At 42.1% G+C, this 21084-nt stretch overlaps 1 protein-coding gene across 1 annotated transcript in view; it reads right to left on the bottom strand.

Annotated features, from left to right (window-relative positions):
• Positions 1–21084, bottom strand: part of LOC122795878 (coiled-coil domain-containing protein 17-like) — a 748474-nt gene that overhangs the window by 292246 nt on the left and 435144 nt on the right. Inside the window, exon 4 of the mRNA XM_044064297.1 lies at positions 14788–14941. Within this exon, the coding sequence (XP_043920232.1) occupies positions 14788–14941 (154 nt within the window). The remainder of the gene's footprint in view (positions 1–14787; positions 14942–21084) is intronic.

Genomic DNA, 21084 nt, shown 5'->3' with positions numbered 1-21084 from the left:
TTTGCATGTCGTATCAGGTCCGTGCAGTGTCTGCGCACCTGCTGGTAGGTGCGGTTATGGCCACCCACATCGTTCACCCTTCTGCGTAGATCCTGCCACAGGTCATCCCGCTGCTGGGCATGCTGTGGCACATGGCTGAACAACAAGTCATAGTTGTCATGGAGCTGTGGGATTAGGACATCATCCTCCTGGCGGGTGTATGCTGGGAGGCGTGTACGGGGCATTATCTGTAAAACATAATGATGGTGACAGGTCACAGTTTCAGAGATGTACAGAGATATTGCTACACATACATTTCTATGACATCTACTGCATCTGCACAGTTATCTTTGCAAGGCACCATGACACTGACATGGCACATGTTTGTGTCACACATGTCACAACCATTATGCATTGGATATCATCACCATATATGTGTGTCACCTCATTACAGTGTTCATACTCCATGTAAATGCTGTCTTGCTGTGGGCATGTCTATTTGCCTGCACTTGTGTTCTTACCTATCTGCACATGACTCGATGTGTCCACGGTACTACTGTTGACCTGGATGCTGTGTATATGTCACATATCAACACAGACACAGCCGGAATGGACTTGAGCAGTGACAATGCACACATACGCATGGACACCTGTACATGCATGTGTTTTGCCATATACATCTACACAGCACTGTACAACTGTTCAACATCCTGACACAGATCGCCTGTATTACACATCTGATAGACATGGGACAATGGATAGTCAGACGACATTCGCAGGGATGGTCATCAACCATAGCATGTGCGGGCATGGTTTTCACGCTGTTACAGATGGCCATTGTGCCACCGCAAGCTGCATCAGTGCTACATTACTGATCCAGTCAGTACATCTACTATGCGGCCATCACACCATGTATGACTGGGATGACATCTGCAGCTTTGATGGACAGAGTTGCATGGTATGGTGGGAGTATTTCACATATATGGCACAGGGATCTGTCCAGCCTGTGGCGATCCTAGTATTAGGACGGTGGCTGTCCATGACATATGTCATATAGATCAGGATATGGACATGTAGCATGTCCATCATCATGGTGTAGCAAATGTCCTTCTGCAAGGTAGACGGCATGCTGCATAGTGGAGGTGTGGATTGTGAAGGCTGTTATCGCACATCCATGCATAGCCATTACCCCTTACAGGTGGTATGTGATCCAATATTGGTCACCACAGTGCTGTATATGCCTGGCCACTGCTCTCCGTGCTCATGGATGGCACCCTGACATGACATGGGTACCTCAGATGACAACCTAAGGGGCCTGGAGACGTCACCATGTCAGGGGTGCACTGCACAGCACCATCCCTTACACAGTGTCCATAATGTTGACCACAGCCTAGGAAGGAGTTTATGGGTACAGGGATGTTTACCTAGCAGTGACACTGCTGGTATCATCCATCAGGCTGTGCACATATGTCACACACCTCACACACACAGCCCATTCTGTATGTTGTTCACAACACTGACACAGCTAAACTGATAGGTCATTGCCATTCACAGCCTTACATACACAGATGCCTAACATTTGTGTGTGTGGTATGGGCTACAATGAGGGTGGGGTACAACACATTAACCCTGTTCTACTGTATCTGGCACAGATGTGCTGTGCACATGTCACTCTTGCACCTTTTGTAGTTGTGGGTCTGTCAACAGGCCACTGGTGGAACACACCTGTGACATGCAAAGGTATTTGTAATCAAATATCCGTGCTATCGTGTACATCTGTACTGCTAACATCTACAGTGCTAATGGTTCATGGACATGCACACCATACTAAGCAGGTGCCGCCCTAAATGACTGTCATCACCACTTGTGGGTTGATATTACCCAACACCCTATCTGTATTGTATGGTCATGCTAGGCACTTGTTCAGAACATGTGAGCATGTCATGAGCTAATGATTACTATAGCGCCCATTCCACACCATTTCCCACAGGTACACTGGCTGTCCTACACTTAAGGTACGCTTAAGGTACGACAGCTGTTGTACACACGTAACGCACATATCCTGTGGGACAAGGTTGTATATGCAGGCATGTACAACTGTCACATACCAGTGCTACTGCCTGTCTATATGAGGGATATGTCGTACATGTGGCAATAGAGCAATTGTCTCATGTACACATTCAATGCTCACTTCCCAACATACGGCACTACAGCCTGTGGGGGATGCACGTCTGCAGCCGTGCTGGGCCCATAGCTCTCAGGTGTACCTCATTACGGGGAACGTACCTCATTTGGGGTTCTAAAAGGTGCATGTTCCTCAAGGTTCCACATTGGAAGAGTCTGTCACACATTCATTGTTGTACATGGTTTACCTGCTAGCCATGGCTAGATAGATGAGAATCATAGTAATTCATTGGAATATCTGTTTTATATGTAAGACCAGCCTATTTTAGCCATCATATGCCCTTCCTAGTTGACGCTGTTAGTAAGCCAGTTGTAAGTGTTCCACATTTCGCCCATTTGTCACACTGTATGAGGGCTAATGTTCCTCATTTTGGGGACAGGAGGCTGACAGCTATGGCTGGGGGTAATGCTGTCGCCAACCCTGACTGCACCTGACAGTCATTTGGGGATGTGAAACATTTACAACACACCCCACCCATCACATAGTCTCACATAATCTACACCACTGGCCACACCTACGAGGACAACCTGTGCAGTGCGTCTCCATACTCACTGTAGGCACCAGAGGTAGCCCCCATCATGGAAGACAACATCACCAGCTTATAGCCCACAGACTCATGTGTGCCCACCACATACAGCCAATAGTGTGTTATAACATTCACAACACACCAGTCATAGCTGACTCTGTAGGGTGTCACACTGCAGTTCCACACAGCAGGCTACACAAGGCGTTAGTAAACACATCTTGCTGTCGGGTAACTGCTTCTGCAACATAACCTATGCACCCATGTCACACCTCACCAGGTATGATATGTCTGTCATTCGCCATGTTAGTGTGACTGCCCTGTGATGCCACTTCACAGACTACGTGTGCAGGGACATGCAATACCTCACCAGTCTTATAGCCCTGAGGGTGTGGGCCTAGCCCTGGGGAGCATTTTGCATTCATCCAGACATGATACCACTGTACAATGACCGACTGTGTCACTTCAACAGTTGCCTATGCTCCTATTGTCATTCCACAGGCATGTGGTATCTGTCCGCTATGACTGTCCTGGTCAAACACAATGCTGTGGCACAGATGACTTGCACATGTCAGCCCTGGGAGTACAGCTGACATGCTAGGCTCTTGCTGCTGCTATACTGCCTGTCCTGCACAGTTTCCAATAACTGTCACCGGCAGGGCGGTAACTGGCATGCGCGACATGGGGTCATGTGACACATTGCTTGCATCTTCCCCTGTGATGCATGCAGGCAAGGCACACCTTATAATGCACCACTCCAACATCTCTGCAGTGACTGGGACCTGCCTGTAGGCTCTGCAGAGCACACCTGCAATGACAGGTTATAGATGGACCATACCTTCCAGGCACATACCTGGACCGGCACACCCACAGCTGAGGGGTTCCCATATCCCACTATGGTTTGCACACATCCTGGCAAGTTTCTTAGCACAATGCATCAGAGGTGCTCCACGTGCAACTAACTGTGTCCGGGGCCGCTATACACATTGTAACAAGCGACAGAGTCAACATCATACCCCACGGGTAACATACCTTCTATGGTGGTATAGTGGACCTCAGCTACTACTGATGTGTGACTGACACTACCCCACACTTCACTGGGATAGCCACTCATGTACCAATACATCCATGAGTCATACCCTCCACTCTGCTGGATCAACACATACACACCACCTCCAAGACCTACATTACCCTTGGCATGAACACTACCACCATGTGACTGGTGTTACACACCTGGGGTTATCCCCTCATTGGTGGATTCCAAACATATGCTAATCTACCTTGTTAGCCACATCCCGGAAACACACCCATCACAGCATACACAGTACATGTGTACTACTACACCTACTACAGACGTCTGCTGACAGCGGTTGTTAACATCATGGCACCCGTGCAGATGGACAATGCGCATACAAATGCTGACACATACCCCAGTGCACTTAATTAGCATGTACACAACTGCATGGATCATGCTATTCCACACAGAACCATGATGGTACACACTAGATAACAGACGCCTCTCTGGTGGTGATGTTCCACGGACATATGATGTACAACAACAGGTGTAGGCTGTTGCACAGTGGTGTACATTCCCATGTGTGGGGTGGCTCACTGGTCAGCCGTGGTGGGGCCACAGGGTCCCTCATCACATACTCCAAGACTAGCTACGTAAACATGACTGCCACACATTCCGGGGTGTACCACCAGGCATTATGGCGGTATGTCAGTAATTGATGGCAACACCCACATCTGCTGTCACATACAACAGTCACTCAGGAACATTGCAGACCCAGGTATTGTTGGCAACATGCTGGAGGATGGATTCAATGCTGACAGTACACCCTCTCACTCACTACAGGGCCGCAATCCATACATGAACATTGTGGTGTCCCTGTGGTCACACCTACACAGTACTGATCTACACTCTATGTGTCCTGGGACACTGGCCCCATGTCACCTTCCAACGTCCCAGGCTGTGATGTCCACCAACCTCTGAATTACTTGTCTCCCATCTAGGCCACCATATTCAGTAATAGCCTTGTTTCAGACATTGTAGACCCTAAATGGCACATAGCAGCATTTATCACACTACACACAGGTGGCACTGCATTGTACGAGTGGGACTATAGTCCTACACACCTGACTGGACTGTTCTACGTGGCTATGGGGCACATCGTCAAGGACGTCATTCTCAGAGACATTTTTGGTCTCCCGTCCTCTGCTGCCACCCGGGTTGGGCTTGTTAAGGCCAGAGCATGGCCCCTACACATGGTGGACTCCTTTCATACAGTTACCAGGGCAGTTGCTGATGGTACGGGAGTCCACACATCCTACATTGTCCTCTCATTGCCTTTCAGCACCATTCCCCATTCTGGTATTGACAACATACACATCCACCTGCACATCATACCCTGTGTCTCAGGATGTTATGCTATGTGGCTCATGGACAGGACACACAGTGAGGCCAGCATACCATAGTACCTACTACATGTCAGGTACTTTGGCATACCACAGTCCTCAGTCATAGGGCCCCTGATGTTAAGTATATGCTTCCCTGCGGAACAGGCTGGCACAGGGGACTTTCCCTGCCTAGCTTTAGAACCCCTACATACCAAGCACTATGATTGCTCCACCAGCTGATACTGACTCCAACCATACAGGTGTCACTGTGACAGATACATAATATGACTATCATGGCATCAAGCTGCATGACACAAGGTGCATGCACATCACCTTTGCATTACACCATTCACCCACTGACTATCACATGGATGGTAGTCCCCTACATACATATCACATTGTACATGTTTGCAGTACACACATATGTCGCACCCACTCCTGTGGTTACCGTATTGCCACTGTCGCATGGATATCCTCCTACGTGGCCACACCTATCTGTACTGGGTGTGTAACTGGTACATAGGCACCCATTGTACCTCTGAACTCAAGACATCTACACACATTCAAGGGTACACCACCCCATTTAGGGTGTACCTTACACAACAGCTACAGCTTTACATGCCACAATATTAACACGCCATGACGTTTACTGAGCTCCGACAGTTTAAATATGCGGCTGCACTACGGACACCACATCTGTACACATTTGCATACTACATACTCAGGGGTGACCTCTGCTGATCAGACAGGGCCCATGTCCACAACATTATTGATGGATATACTCCTCATACGCAAGATAAGCAGAGGCCACTGTGAGCATCATGCTCATGGATATGTGCACACACACCACAATGAGTGGGATGTGCTTCTGGGTTACATTCCCAAACAGGACACTCACCATGCTGTGGAACATACGTCCTCTGTACATCATGCAGGGACACTCAGTAGCGCTGTTCATGTGATACCTCCCTTGGTGGTTGGGAGACACATATAGGCCTGGGATCACTGCAGTGGCTGTACTGTGCAGTGGTGCAGGTGACACCTGGCTCTGTTCTTCACAGGACACTACCCTGGAGAGGTGCCACTAGTGTGAACACTGTAGTTGTGCTTACACATGGACTTGACAGACTGCATAGTACCCCACTATGCACCTGTGCAGCTATTACATGTCCTTTGTGCATGGTTACTTGGTAGCCCTTCCATTTAGATTAGCTATCATGCTATTACTATGTCCCATACCTACAGGCCATATGTATCCTGTTATTGTACATACCAATAGGCGATACCTGTGGTATGCATGATATGCCTGTTATGCTGTGTAGAATATCTGTCATATCTACCTATAATACTATACATTACACATATTTCACATAGTATCCCATAATGCAAAGCATACTTGCTCAGCGGGACCACCTTACATATGTCATTAACGTTATTTACCCATACACATGCGTGCTGTGACAGTATATCAACATATACTATACCCTGCTATGGCACGTCCTTGTTGGACATACCCTACCACTGACGGCAGGTTGTATGGCATTGTTCTGTTTAATGGCCTCATGTAGCATCCCTTCTGGTGTCTGTGCTGTGTACCTTGTGTCCTACTGCTGGACGCACAGATTCTACAAGCGTTAGTATGCTCAGCAAGACATCACTACATCAATACCTTTCCCCACTTTATGCATTGCGGACACGTTTAATTAATGCAAACCAGGCTATACATACAGTAAAACTAATTAATACAGATCATGCTATACATAACCTTACATATCGGGCGTTCTACATACCTTGTTGTCCTTACGGCGTTTCATTTCTATCTCTCTCACAGTGTTTCAACTGTTTTTCGGTATGAGCATACGGTTTGAATGTCTGGCAAGTCATCCTTATATACGTCGATACCTGAAACATGTGGATTCTTCCCACCAATTGGTGTTCCTGAGTGACTAATTACTTGCATATCAGCTGTGCAGCTACTCCATTCGCCAATTACGCGGTGACAGTGGGGTATAATTGGATTCTCCACTTGGGTGTTGCCTATTTGCCCTACCTTCGGGGAGACGGTCTGTATTGTGTTTTGTTATGAGTAACTGCAACTGCTATGCATGGAGACAAGTATAGTTTGGATTCATGTCCCCTGTGGATTGTGTGTGACAGGTAGAGTATTTGGTTCAACATGTGGGTGTACCTGTCATCCTGACGTCTGTTAACGGAGTATTGCAATCAATACCTGTAACATGGCTGCTTGTTCCATTATACAACGCCTGCAATTTTGCATGTCGTCTTTAATTGTGTCTCTCACAAGGTATGTTGAGGGTTCTGCAGATGTAATTGACTGACTGGATGTTTGTGCTGCTATTACAGTTTGTATTGCTTCAGTTTCTAGTGTGGGGGATGTCGGTGGTTGTTTGTAACATATACGGTTTGTGGGCCTTGCATTTCTACATAATCCGTATATATGTGTGGGGGCTCTGTCCCTGATTAGAGAGCTAACAGTTAGTAGACATATGTTACGGGATTGTACGTTGGGCCATTGTTAATTGGTTTCTATATCGTCTGCAGGTGAGCTTGCTACTTGTATACCTCCGTAATTGCAGCGATATATCAGGGGATATGTGTAGGTGACAGCTATCCCTTGTATTTCTGTCCCAGATATTTGCAGTCATTGTGGTTGTGTTGTTAGAAGAGCCTGTTTGCCATGGGTTGCCACCTTATTATATGGTCATTGTTGGACACTTGCGGGACACAAAGCAGTGTTTACAGGCCAACACGTAGCCATGGTCAGTACACAGGTAGCACATACTTTTATCCTCACTACATACCTATTGTTGTGACTTTGGATACTTATCATATTGCATGTAACATTTAAGTTTCTTACATACAGGCATAACTATTAAATACGACTGTTACATTATATATGGGACATATTTATGTCCTACCATCTCGGACATTTGCCCTTTGTACTGTTTTATGTCAGGACACGCCTGCCCAGGGTGGGGATGTCCCTCCTACTGTGGTACAGGTAGTAACCGTATGCCTACGGCTAGCTATACCCACACCTACCATACTGGTCTGCCTCTGATGTGGCACCAACATACACATGTTGCGGACACACACACACATTAGTCACACAGAAACACACATGGCACCCTCAATGCACACTTACACAGACTACGGCACTCACAGACACAGTTGAACACTGTACCTACGTGGACCGCGACACCGTCAGCGGTGACTAACCATCCCTTCATATCATCATACTATTACTCGCGGATGTACTGTTCCGGTACTGTGTTCCATCGGTCTTTCAGCCTCGGGGTTACGCATGTCGGTATGTTATGCATTCCATGGTTGGTGGTATCCTATTTATTTGTACCTCCAAGATGTTATGAATGCCATTGAACTATCTATCATATTTGCAGATATCACTGAATCCATCTATATCACCATATATCCCTCTATTGCCCTTTCTATCTGTCTTATATATATGCATATGTGTATATATATATATATATATATATATATATATATATATATATATATATATATCTATATATATATATATATATATATATATATATATATATCTGGCGGGGAACGTGGACAGGCACACAGCACCACCAGATGCTGTAAGACTCATGTACTGTTCAGGTGTTGGCATTCCGTGTTGCACTGGCTGTTGTGTTTACAATGTTTGAGGGCTGCCTATGTTGGAGTCACACATTGGGCCACCTATACATTACAATTTACAGGTGGTCATGTTTGTGTGCCATCCATTTTACTGTGTGTGCAGGTGGAGAGGTGTCAGTCTGTAGGGGCCTACATGGTCAGTGTATGTGCTATACGTTCCCTCTTTGCCAAGGCATAGGCATATTAGCCACGTCTCCGTCTGCCTACTGGGGCTGGCACAGTGTGTTCATGGTCTGAATCCTTCTGTGCCTGTACTGGCCTTGGCAATTGCAGTGGGCTATGAGGGCCTTCACCATTTTGTCCCTGCTGCAGCTGCTTCCGCAGGATCATATTATGTAGCATGGCACATACTATAACGATGTGGGCACACGTGCCTGGAGAGTACTGCAAGGCTCCACCAGATGTATCCAAGCACCGGAACCATGATTTCAGCATCCCAAACACATGCTCTATGATGATTCTGGTTTGTGCGTGTGCCTCATTATGGCATTCTTGCATGGGTGTGTGTGCATTTCTGATGGGAGTCATCATCCACGGCTCCAGTGCATAGCCAGCATCCCCCACGAGATGGCCATGTGGGATGTCCCCCCTGACAAATACCTGGTACAGCTGTGAGGCATGCCAGATATGGGAGTCATGGTAGCTTCCAGGGCTGCCAGCACACATCCATGATAATGCCCTGGGCATTGCACACAACCTGGCAGTTGATGGAGTGGAATCCCTTGCGGTTTATGTAGCTCATACCCTGCTCACCGGGTGGTGACTTGATTTGTATGTGTGTGCAGTCTATTGCACCCAGTACCTCCGGGTATTGTGCCACACGGTGGAAGTGACGCATATTGCTGGCCAACTCCTCCTGAGTTCTGGGGAAGTATATCTGCTCATTGGCATGTGGTAACATGGCATCCAGGAACTGGTGTAGTACCCTGGATGCTGATGCCTGTGAGATGCCCATTATATCTCCAGTTGGCCTTTGAAAGGTACCTGTGGCCAGTATTCGCAGGCTTACACATACCTTCGTGTCCACTGGTATGGGTTCCCCTCTGTTGTTTCTGGTTCTTAGGCGTGGCCGGCACAGCTCCATTATTTGCTGTAAGATGTCTCTGTCCACCCTGTAATGTTCTACTATCTCCAGGTCATGTAGCCCCTGGTAGGTTACCCTTGGTCTGAACACTCTCCTTCTCCTCCGAGGCCTGCGGTGGTTGTCGGCATCATCCTCCAGAACACCGTCAGTCTCTAACACATGCTGATGAATCACAGCTATGGCAGCTCCCAACATGTACATTTTAAAAGTTCCCCGTGTGTTTACACCTATGGTGCGGTGTTTGGGAATACACAGGTGTGTGTTGGGTGCTTACACACTTTATACTATTGTGCTGTGAACACTGATGATGTCATGGGGTGTGTATGTACGTTCGTAGCTACAGGTTATGTTATGTGTTTTACTGCCAGAACTACTATTGTGGTGCCTTTGGTGTTGAATTACATTTGCCTGCCATGGATTACCTCTTGACCTTCCCTTTACATTTATGCGTGTTGCACCTACCATTTTCTGGCATGCATCCTGCAGCCTACTTTCATTTGTGCTTTCCTGGACCTGGCGTATCTTGTGTTATGTGTGCTACTGCCGGTCTGCTGTCAGTTTGCTTTGCTCTACTGTGTCAGGTCTCCTATCTTTGCAATCCAATACCTCCCCTCCTTTCTTTGCATTCACATGCCTCCCCTATCCTGTTTTGGAGGTTTCTGCAAGCGGACTTGTCAGCTGCCGTCGATTGGCTTTCGTGGGTTGATTGGTGTTGATTGCTCATTAGTACTCCAATTATCTTACTTCCGCATTTCCTTTCCTTCCCCTGACCTTCCTGTTTCTGCTATTGTTTGCGGCGTGTGCGTCCGATTACTGGGTTTCGGGCACGTTTTCATCCTCGTACACATGCGCTTTTGCCCACCATGTGTGCTCTCAGCTAAATGAGTCCTCCCCACCCCTATCCTGCAGCTTTGCTTAGCAACGGACAGGCCAGATTTGCAATGCTCCAATGTGCTTAGTGCTACAGTGGCACACCCCTCTGCTGATGTCATGTATCTCCTCTGAGCCACTCCTCGGTGTTATACTGCTGCGCCGTATGGTACAACCTTCCTCTGGCGGGACATTTGCGATTCAGTATTATCTGCCTCATTTGCATGGCATTGACTACTAATTCATAGTTACCGCGCCGAACACTATCGCAAGCCCTTAGCAACCCTTGCACCTTGGTTGTGGTGTTCCATGCCTATCATTGTGTGTTATGCAGTAAACCTGATTTCTATTACGTTGCGATTTTATTACATTTTTATATTATTTCTTTATGTTACAGCTTCCGCACACATGCCCTGTGGTTCTGCTGTGCGTTACTGTGGACATGACATTAAATGTTGTTATTTACGTGTTGTGCATCTTTTCTTATGCCATTGACTGTGTATTTCGCCATTGGCATATGTTCACGTTGTGATACCTGGGTCTGGCCCTCTTCCAGAGCTCCGATGTTATGTTTGGGAAAATGTAAACCGTGTTTTTTGGTTTACATTTCCGTGGCCTTACGCTACGCCTGCACCACTTCATGAATCGCTATATGCCTTCATTTGCATGGTGCAACACTGTACATGGGGTGATTTGCATACCTATGCCGGGGGCTGCGCAGATCTGGCGTACGCCGGTAGTGCATGTGGAATTGGATCGTACCTGAATCGCTCGGCGGCCATATTTGGCGTTATAACGCCTACGCTATGCGTGCGCCTGGCGCAAGCTTCATGAATCCCGGGGTTTAAATATTTTTCTAAATCCTCCTACAAAATGCTGTAGAATGAACCTAAGACCTCATACTTGCAAAGCATGGGCTCTGCCACAGAGCTATACCAAAACTTGACAAAGATAATAAAGTATTAAATGCCGGTAGTGCATGTGGAATTGGATCAGACCTGAATCGCTCGGCGGCCATATTTGGCATTATAACACCTACGCTATGCGTGCTCCTGGCGCAAGCTTCATGAATCCCGGGGTTTAAATATTTTTCTAAATCCTCCTACAAAATGCTGTAGAATGAACCTAAGACCTCATACTTGCAAAGCATGGGCTCTGCCACAGAGCTATACCAAAACTTGACAAAGCTAATAAAGTATTAAATGCCGGTAGTGCATGTGGAATTGGATCGTACCTGAATCGCTCGGCGGTCATATTTGGCGTTATAACGCCTACGCTATGTGTGCGCCTGGCGCAAGCTTCATGAATCCCGGGGTTTAAATATTTTGCTAAATCCTTCTACAAACTGCTGTAGAATGAACCTAAGACCTCATACTTGCAAAGCATGGGCTCTGCCACAGAGCTATACCAAAACTTGACAAAGCTAATAAAGTATTAAATGCATATAAAGTATGCATTACAAAAGACTACTGTTATCTATCTATATCTATATATCTATCTATATCTATATATCTATCTCTCTCTCTCTCTATATATATATATATATATATATATATATATATATATATATATATATATACATAGAGAAGTATGATCAATACATGGATGCCAAGAAATTCACCTTGAGAGCGAAACTTGAGAGGTGAATCTTGGCATCCATGTTGAGAACCCATAAAAAAGGACTACAATTGGAGACCCGATCATAATTTTTAGTAGTGCATGGAACTTTATCTTTTCTATGTACTAGTTCCAAAAAAAAGTGCTGTTTTGCCTGCTTAAAAAGCCATAAAGCACTTAGTGAGCACTGTCAGAAAGATAGTATAATAAACTGTTTAATGTTTCAGAAAGCCAGGGACATATTACTGGGATACAGAGCAGGCAAAAACAAATCTGTTTTTAATTCTGCCACTGTCATTTGTTTGTCAGTACTGGCAGATTTAACTGATTAGTGCAATACCATATCTTAACAGGTCAAGCAGGGGTGCTTAACTGTTGTTAAAATTGGGTCTCACACTATACAAGTACCTAACTGGTTTGTCTTTTTCCAGATACTGGACCATAATCACTGCACTTCATGCACTATATGTATATACATATCTATATATATACATAAATGTATATATTTAAAACCTGCAGGGAGGATACCCCTTTAGTTCTAATAGAAGTAGCAGTGGGTTAATGCTGATGTGTCCTATAGCAACAGTCCAGGGTTTGAAATCGTAATATCCCCACCAAGTGAGGGAGGGTTGGCATAATGATTAAGCCCCTAACCTCCCAGATACAATGTATGGAGTTTGATTCTGACCTCTGATTACTAGCTAAGCTTGTAATAGTGTGAAGACTGATACCCTAACATACTAGTGATTATATCAAATGTGTGTTAAATCAACAACTATCTATTCAACTGCATATTTGTTAGCTAGGTAGTTAGCTGACTGGTGTATGAGATCACACAAACATAGGAGTTGGGAAATTTGCCATTACTCCTTGTTTGTGGTATATTGGAGTTTGCATATATAATTAACCAGGGTGTGTGGAGGAGGGTGAAGCCCACATGGAAGGGTGCAAAGGGGCTTGCCTCCTGCAAAAATTAATATTTTATTTTGTTTTTATAAAATAAAAAAAATGCATGCGCTAATGCTGTTTCTCAACCCATGCATAGTAACATGCTAGCTTCTGTGTTTTTCAGCAGACATGGTCAATATTCTTTCAGTCGATTTTGGGTGTTTTTGCTCATAAGTGGAACACACACACACACACACACACACACACATATATATATATATATATATATATATATATATATATATATATATATATATATATATAGGTATGCTCCAGAACATTGACTCCTCAGAAAGTCGAATTTCATAAGGTCGAGACCATATGTTTGACTTTGCTGGAAATTCAAAGCATTTGTATGGAGAACACAGTACAATGGGGATCAATGAATTTACCCTTTTCCCAAATATAGTGTGATCTCAGAGTTTGCAGCAGCTGTAGGGGATGAAGGAGCTTTGCCTCCCTGAAAAAACATACTTTTTTAAAAATCTTTTTGGAAAGTTGAACATATGGTCTCGACGATATGATGTTGAACTTTCTGAAGAGCCGATCCTGTGACACAGACCCATATATAAAAAAAAAAAAAAAATATATATATATATATATATATATATATATATATATATATATATATATTATGTATATGGGATCTGTTTTTCAGTCATCGATGGAACAATTCATTGGACTACTGGAGTAAAGCCACTGAAAAAGGAACAATCTGTTAAACTCATGAGATTCACACAGGATACTGTATTTGCAGAAGGCAAGCGTCTCTGTACTCCTTCACCCCTATCTCTTTCTCACATACAATAGATGGAAAAAGGCCCAGTTCCCTTACTCCATGTTTTCCCGATCTCTTGAAAACAGATTAAACACCATCATTGTGTAGTGAAAGTATATGATACAAAACTCTCCATACTCATTCACTTACACTGTTGCACAAATATTATAGTCCACATCAGCTTAAAGTTTTCCCAAAAAATGCACATCGATACCCTTCAGTAAAATGATTGTGGATCTGTCAATAGCAGGATTGTTTCAAGGGGCATCATTAAAAAAATGCAGTACAGAGATAGATAAATAAATAACTATAAGAATAGGAAAAGCTGCTCAAAGAAAATGTGAAGGAGTGTTTTTGTAAAAAAATAAGTGGTGAATGAATGAACGGCCAAACCATGCAGAGAAGACTGATAGGTCAGAAGCAAAAGAATATTAAGAAGGCAGGTATAATTTAATTCATACAGAGAGTGCAGAACATTTGTTTTTACCTAAGACCTGCACTATAGCCATCATGTAAAGGAGTGCACAAACAAAGAGAGTCAAGCCACCAAAGTATTCCTTTCTTTTTTTCTGAGGTATGATTCGCAGTTTTATATAGTAGGCACACATTTGATACTTTTATTTAACGGATGATCAGAGATAGCAGGCCAACCCGAACTCAAGCATTTTGAGTGGTTTAGTTTACAATAGTTACCAGTACCTGCTGATACTTACACTGCTTCCATTTGTAGAAACTGTATCTGCTGCCTCATGGACTCCACAAGAATTTCATTTTTATTTTCTTGGGCTTTCAGCTGCAGTAAGAGTGCTTCTAGTTGTGAAGAATTTTTGTTCTTTTCAGAAAATTCGTTTAGTCGTCGCATAATCTCTACAAAAAAATTGCAAACATTTCAGCAACATAGAAATGTTCATTTTATTCTGATGTATATTAAATAGCCTGATAAATGTATTTTTTTACCAAAGAAAAATCAAGCAGAAGAACAAACACTTATGTGCAGATCCTCACATATTATGCAATTTATACAACATAACATGGTATATATGGCACTGTAATCACATACTTACCTTGTGTGGAATGTACAGCATGAGAAACAGCTAAATGTCATTAAATGCACCTGAAAGGTATGGTTAATTTGCCATCATGTCACTCTCTGAAGTGTCTTCCTGCTTTTATAAAATTACATTTAGCTATGGGAGAGATCAAATTTAAACAAAATGGTTTAAAATATACAAACTCTCACTTTAACTGAAATAAACCTCCATTTTAAGTAAAAGCACTCCCTATTTCTGATATTTAATTGTTCACATAAATGTATTAAAATATGACCAAAAGTTTATAGCGTACTTTCTGTAAAGAATGCAAGTGCCTCTTTCCAATGCAAGCTGGGGGATCCGATCTTCCTCAGGGTTACACAGTATGCTACAGGGGAATGAAAAAGTCCACATCAAGGACTACAGTAAGAAATTCATTAGCAACTTAATAGACTTAGTACTTTGTGTTATACTATCAAACAGGCACAAGCAAGTCCTTTGAAAGATTAATATGCAAATCACGTTTCACTAAAAAAAATCAAGGTTGAATTTGTATAGTAAATAATTGTGTGTGTGTGTGTGTGTGTGTGTGTGTGTGTGTGTGTGTGTGTGTGTGTGTGTGTGTGTGTGTGTGTGTGTATGTGCGCGCGTGTGTGCTCATGTGTGCGGGTGTGTGTGTGTGTGTGTGTGTGTGTGTGTGTGTGTGTGCGTGTGTGTGTGTGTGTGTGTGTGTGTGTGTATGTGTGTGTTGGTGTGTATGTGTCGAGGTGAAGGGGAGACAACCACAGCTTCTTGGCATTTAAAACTGACTCTGGCACATCTAAGACTAAGATGCTGGTTACTCTGATTCAGTCTGTTTCTCTTCCCCAGGATATTTTCATCTTTAACAATTCATATTAGCATCAAAAGATGTTAAGATATCAACATGCTTTTGGTAAGCTAAACAGAGAACTCTGGACCCTGATCAAATCAGCCAAATCCAAGGTATGATGTAAAAATAGCCACCTATGTGAAGAATAACAATAAAACTTTCTTTAATTGTGTTAAAAATGTCCAAAATGATGCCAAGCACCATGCAGAGTTAATAGTATCTGATATTACGTACTCAGATGCAGAGGTCAAATTTCATCCCCCCTCCCTTAATATATTCTCAAATCACATACATACACATACACACCCCCCTACACAGAAACAGTAAAATCTCCAAAAAGCAAGTTCTCAAGGTGTTATCTAAGGTCAAGTACCAAAGAATCTATAAAATTGTGACATCCAGAAGCACAGTGGGATTTCATCCTGAATGGCACAATTTTTTTATATCTTCCTAGTAAAAGTTTTAGACTTTTAAAAATTGGTTAATCTTCTCGTCATGCATTTTTTCAATGAAACGTGTTATTTGGAGACAAAAGATTTGCAATGTGTACAAGCAGTGAAATAATGACTGAAATCTCAGCTGTGTTGATAGATTGCATGGCCATTGATGTTGAGGAGGTTGTTGGTGTAACGGATATTTCCAAAGTGGATAAATGGTACGTTGCAGCAGTATTTGATGAAACTTATTCTTATAGAGATGGAAAATATCACAGACTATCAGATTCTGAGAAAAGAATGGATGGTAAAGTCTGCAATGATATTGAATGGGCCCCTAAATTAACTGCTGCCATAATTTCTGTGAAATATGAGACTGCAGCAGTCAGAAGGAAGTTAATGTCATTCAAAGTTGAAGTGTTTTCAGCTGACAGTATGGTAGCTGTCACAGAAGACAAAGCTTGATGGAAAGTTTTGAGTGTTGTGGGTTTACTAGAATGTGCAGAGAGATTGGACTGTGTTGAATGTTTAAAATGTAATACATGGCCCGAACTGTTATTTTTCATTTGATGATATTCAAATTGTGGAAGCATAAAGACACTTTAATGGGCATAGAAATGCAGTAGGACATCAAAGAAAATTTGTAGTTCAATTTGGGAGCTTCATTTACAGAGAAAGAGTATTAACTCAGTTGTGGAGGCTAAGAAAATGTTTGTTAGACTGATGGCAGAAATATTTTGTTCAATTATGATTTTTGCAAGCTAACAATCCAATGATGAGCACAATTTCTCAATACTATTAGGGAATGTCATTTATGTAACTTTAAATGCAAATTGCTTGCTAATTTGATATTTTTCTCTCTGAAAAGGGGGTTCTGTTTGTGAATCAGGTAAAGCAATGGAAAACTCTTCATAGTGTCAAGCTATTTCACTGACTCTTTAAAGAGGAGTCCCACTTAACAAACAAGAAAATGATCCAGTTAATAAACAACAGTCTTTTGTAGCTGATGATGGATAGTTAGGGAGTGGGGGATTTACCAGGACATATGTTTACTTTTATATTTCGGCCTGTGCATTGATGAGAGGCTATGTTATTGTAGGATTGTTAATACATCTGGCCGAAAACAGATTTTTTTCCAACTGTGAAACTAGTGATTATGTTTGCATATCAATGCTATTCAAGTATAATTTTGATTAATTATAATTTCTACATAAACAATAATCATTTAGATTAGTGAGAAATATTTCCCCTTTTCCCTACCTGCTTCAGTCTGTCCAGACAGGCATCTCAATGCACATGTACATCTCTGGGTCTACCTGTCTCTCCTCTTCCCTCCCAGACCAAGTGGCCTGGAGCTGGTACTTCAGCATCTCATCTCTGGACATTATTATCAAGAAGCGTGACAAAAGAGATTCCCTACAGAGTACTCTGTAAGAAATGTTGGGGCAGAAAATAGCTGTAGCTATCGAAATTATACTTTTGAGCTGGAATACAGGATCTGACATGTCTATAAGGCCTTACTAGGTTTAATGACATTGGATGTCAAAACAACAATTTCCAGAAAACAGAAATCAAAAACTAAACCAACTGTAACTGAAGTACTGAATATTGAAAAGGAGATAAAGGAACTAGAGGTGGGATCTTTAAAAAATGGAAAGAGCAAATTATATCAAATTAAATGGAACCTGGGAGAAAACATATGCAAAATAATTTTCAAGAGGTGGAATGAGATTTAAGGGAAGGCAGAAATTTAGCAATTTATGTAGTGTTTGAGTGAATAACTGTGAAAAAGAAAGAAAACATATACAACATATAATACATTGCATATGCAATGTATAATACATGAAGGACAAATGTTAAAATGGTTTCTTTTCTTTTCTAAAAATAACAAAAAAAAAAAAACAGGAAACCACCATAGTAACTATATCACAATTTATTAAACAGAGTGCTTTCATCTTAAAACTTTCTTAAACAGACTTCATCAGAGTAATTCTGGTGAAACCAAACATACCACACTATATATATATATATATATATATATATATATATATATATATATATATATATATATATATGTGTGTGTGTGTGTGTGTGTGTGTGTGTGTGTGTTGACCACCAAAATGAAAGGCTGACAAACTGAATAAATTAATACATTCATGAATATAAAAATTACACTCCATGTTGGATAAAAGCAAATGATAAATAGTAAAAAGTAGTAAAAAAATACTATAAAATGATACTATAAAATGATGTTAAACCACCAGATCACTACAAATATTTAATGAAACCTGAAATAAAATGCTGAGTAATAAATAAAATAAGTGTAGTTAAAATTTAACAAAAGCTGCTTTGATTTTTAAAACACTTATTGGGTGGGCATGGTGGGATAGTAGTTAATGTTGCCACCTCACAGTAAGAGGTTCTCTGGCTCGATTCTTGGGAGGGGTGCCTTCTGTGCAGAGTCTGCATGTCCTTGTTGTGGTCATGTGGGTTTCCTTCATTTTTCACCCACATCCCAAAGACATGCTGCAGGTGGATTGGACACTCAAAATTGGCCCTAGGTGTCGATGTGTGTCTTCTGTGCAAGGTTGGGCACCAGGCTGGCAACTCAACACCATAAAACTCCATTGCTAATCATTTTGCGGACCTTTATTCCTCTGTGGCAACCCCTAATGGGAAAAGCTGAAAGGAGAAGATTTTTAAAGCACTTGCAAGGAAACAGAATCATTTAGGCCAGGTACAACTGTGGCATTCAGCCTAAGTATCCCATTAAGTTTCTTTAACCCAAGCAAGGTATCTGTATCCCCACACAGAAATGTCACCATAACTCTGTCAGTGAAAAAAATTAAAACCTCTTGAAATTAGGACAGCCTATAAAGAGCATTAGTACTTTTCTTTTTCCTTATATCATAATAATGTTCCCATATTCTATCTTTCAACTTTCTGATAGCTTTCCCCATGTAGAATGCATTGCAGGAAACACAGCTAGCCAAATATACAACATAGGTGCTATTGCAATTACATTTCCCTGGGCATGATAAGGTCCTATTAAAATTGATGACGACTATATATGGGCCCTCATGAATGTACCTGCACATCTTGCATAACCTGCATTTCTGCATGTTACTGTGGGTCAATTAAGTTTTTGCCTATACCAGTTCTAAAAATGCTTTAATATTCTTCCCTCTTAAATAAACCACTACAGGAGCCATTCCAAAACATTTTTAACCTCTTCCGTAAACACAATATACCAGTACAGCTTGATAATACTAATGTACTGGTGAGTGTTGATACTGAACAGTACTACAAATAACGGGGTAGCTGCACTGGACAGGTTATGTTCAGTGCCGGAGGTTATAACATTCACGTTCACCTCTCTACATAAATTTGTATCAATTCTTAGAATGGGTGCAAAATGGTCTTGTCAATGGCCCTCCACTTCAGCACTTTACAAATGTATAACATACACCTTACATTGATCAATTACATTACAGTGACCATGAAACAGTGTCAAACCACTTTGCAGCTAGGCCATGATAAAGGGCAGATTATTTTCTCAAGGACAAAAATTCAAAGGGAGATGTTCCAGGATGACTCTTTGTCACCGCTCCTCTTTTGTCTTGCCCTTAACCCATTAAGCTGTCTACTTAAAAGATTAGGTCATGATTACAATTTATCTCACATAAAATAATAAAGTGTAAGTACTTTTCATCTTCTTTTTGTGGATGATTTAAAACTGCACAGTTCATAAGATGAGGGGCTGAAAGCAGAACTGGAAGTGGTCAAAACTTTCTCAGATGATACAAGAATGCCATTTGGTCTTCATAAATGTGCAAAAGCAACATTTATAGCAGGAAATCTGCATCACAAAGCTAAGACAGGAATGTGATATAAAGGAACTTGAACAGAAGACAATGCATAAATACTTAGGAATGATGAAGGATTGACAATAAAACATACAAATGTGAACAGGACTCAGTAAGGAATATTTTAGAAGACTAAAATTAATACTGAAAAAAGCCCTGACATCTAGAAACAAAGTCCAAGCTATAAATCAATTTCTTCTTTCTGTTCTAACTTGCAGTTTTGGAGTGACTGACTGGCCCCAAAAGGCACTGGATCACTTGGACAGGAAAACCAAGAAAAATGATTCACACATCAAATGATATACAAAAATCAAAGTGTATACCAAGATTATATATTCTTTGTTCTGAAGGAGGTATGGGCCTCCTCAAAATTCATTAGATGTATAGATCTACAATTGCAGGACTGCATAACAACATATCTGCTGACCTCATCAGATTCAAATATAGTGAAAGTTTTGAAATATGAAAAGAACAAGTCTAAGATGACCTCCTTGCTTAGTTTAGCAGAAACATATCAGTGTCATGTGGGAATGGAAACCAAACCAGAAGCAGATAAAAATCAGGCAGCTACTGAATGTGCCAGAAAATAAAAGAAAGAATATAAGGAGAAGGATCAGATGAGAAATCAAGAAATGTGAACAAGGCATAAATATAGTAGGAAGTACAGAAAACTCCTGGAACAACCTCATGCTGATCAGGATCTGACACAGGAATGGTTAAGGACAGGGTAAATTTAAACCAAAAGATGAAAGGTTAATATTGGCAGCCCAGGATAGCAGACTATGCACGTGTTGGTATACAATGTCCA

This window comes from Protopterus annectens, chromosome 2.part2 (assembly GCF_019279795.1).
Source record: "Protopterus annectens isolate FY-2018-M chromosome 2.part2, PAN1.0, whole genome shotgun sequence".
NCBI classification, from domain to species: domain Eukaryota; kingdom Metazoa; phylum Chordata; order Ceratodontiformes; family Protopteridae; genus Protopterus; species Protopterus annectens.
Note: the sequence above shows the minus strand (reverse complement) of the source record. Positions and strands in the feature narration are given on the sequence as shown.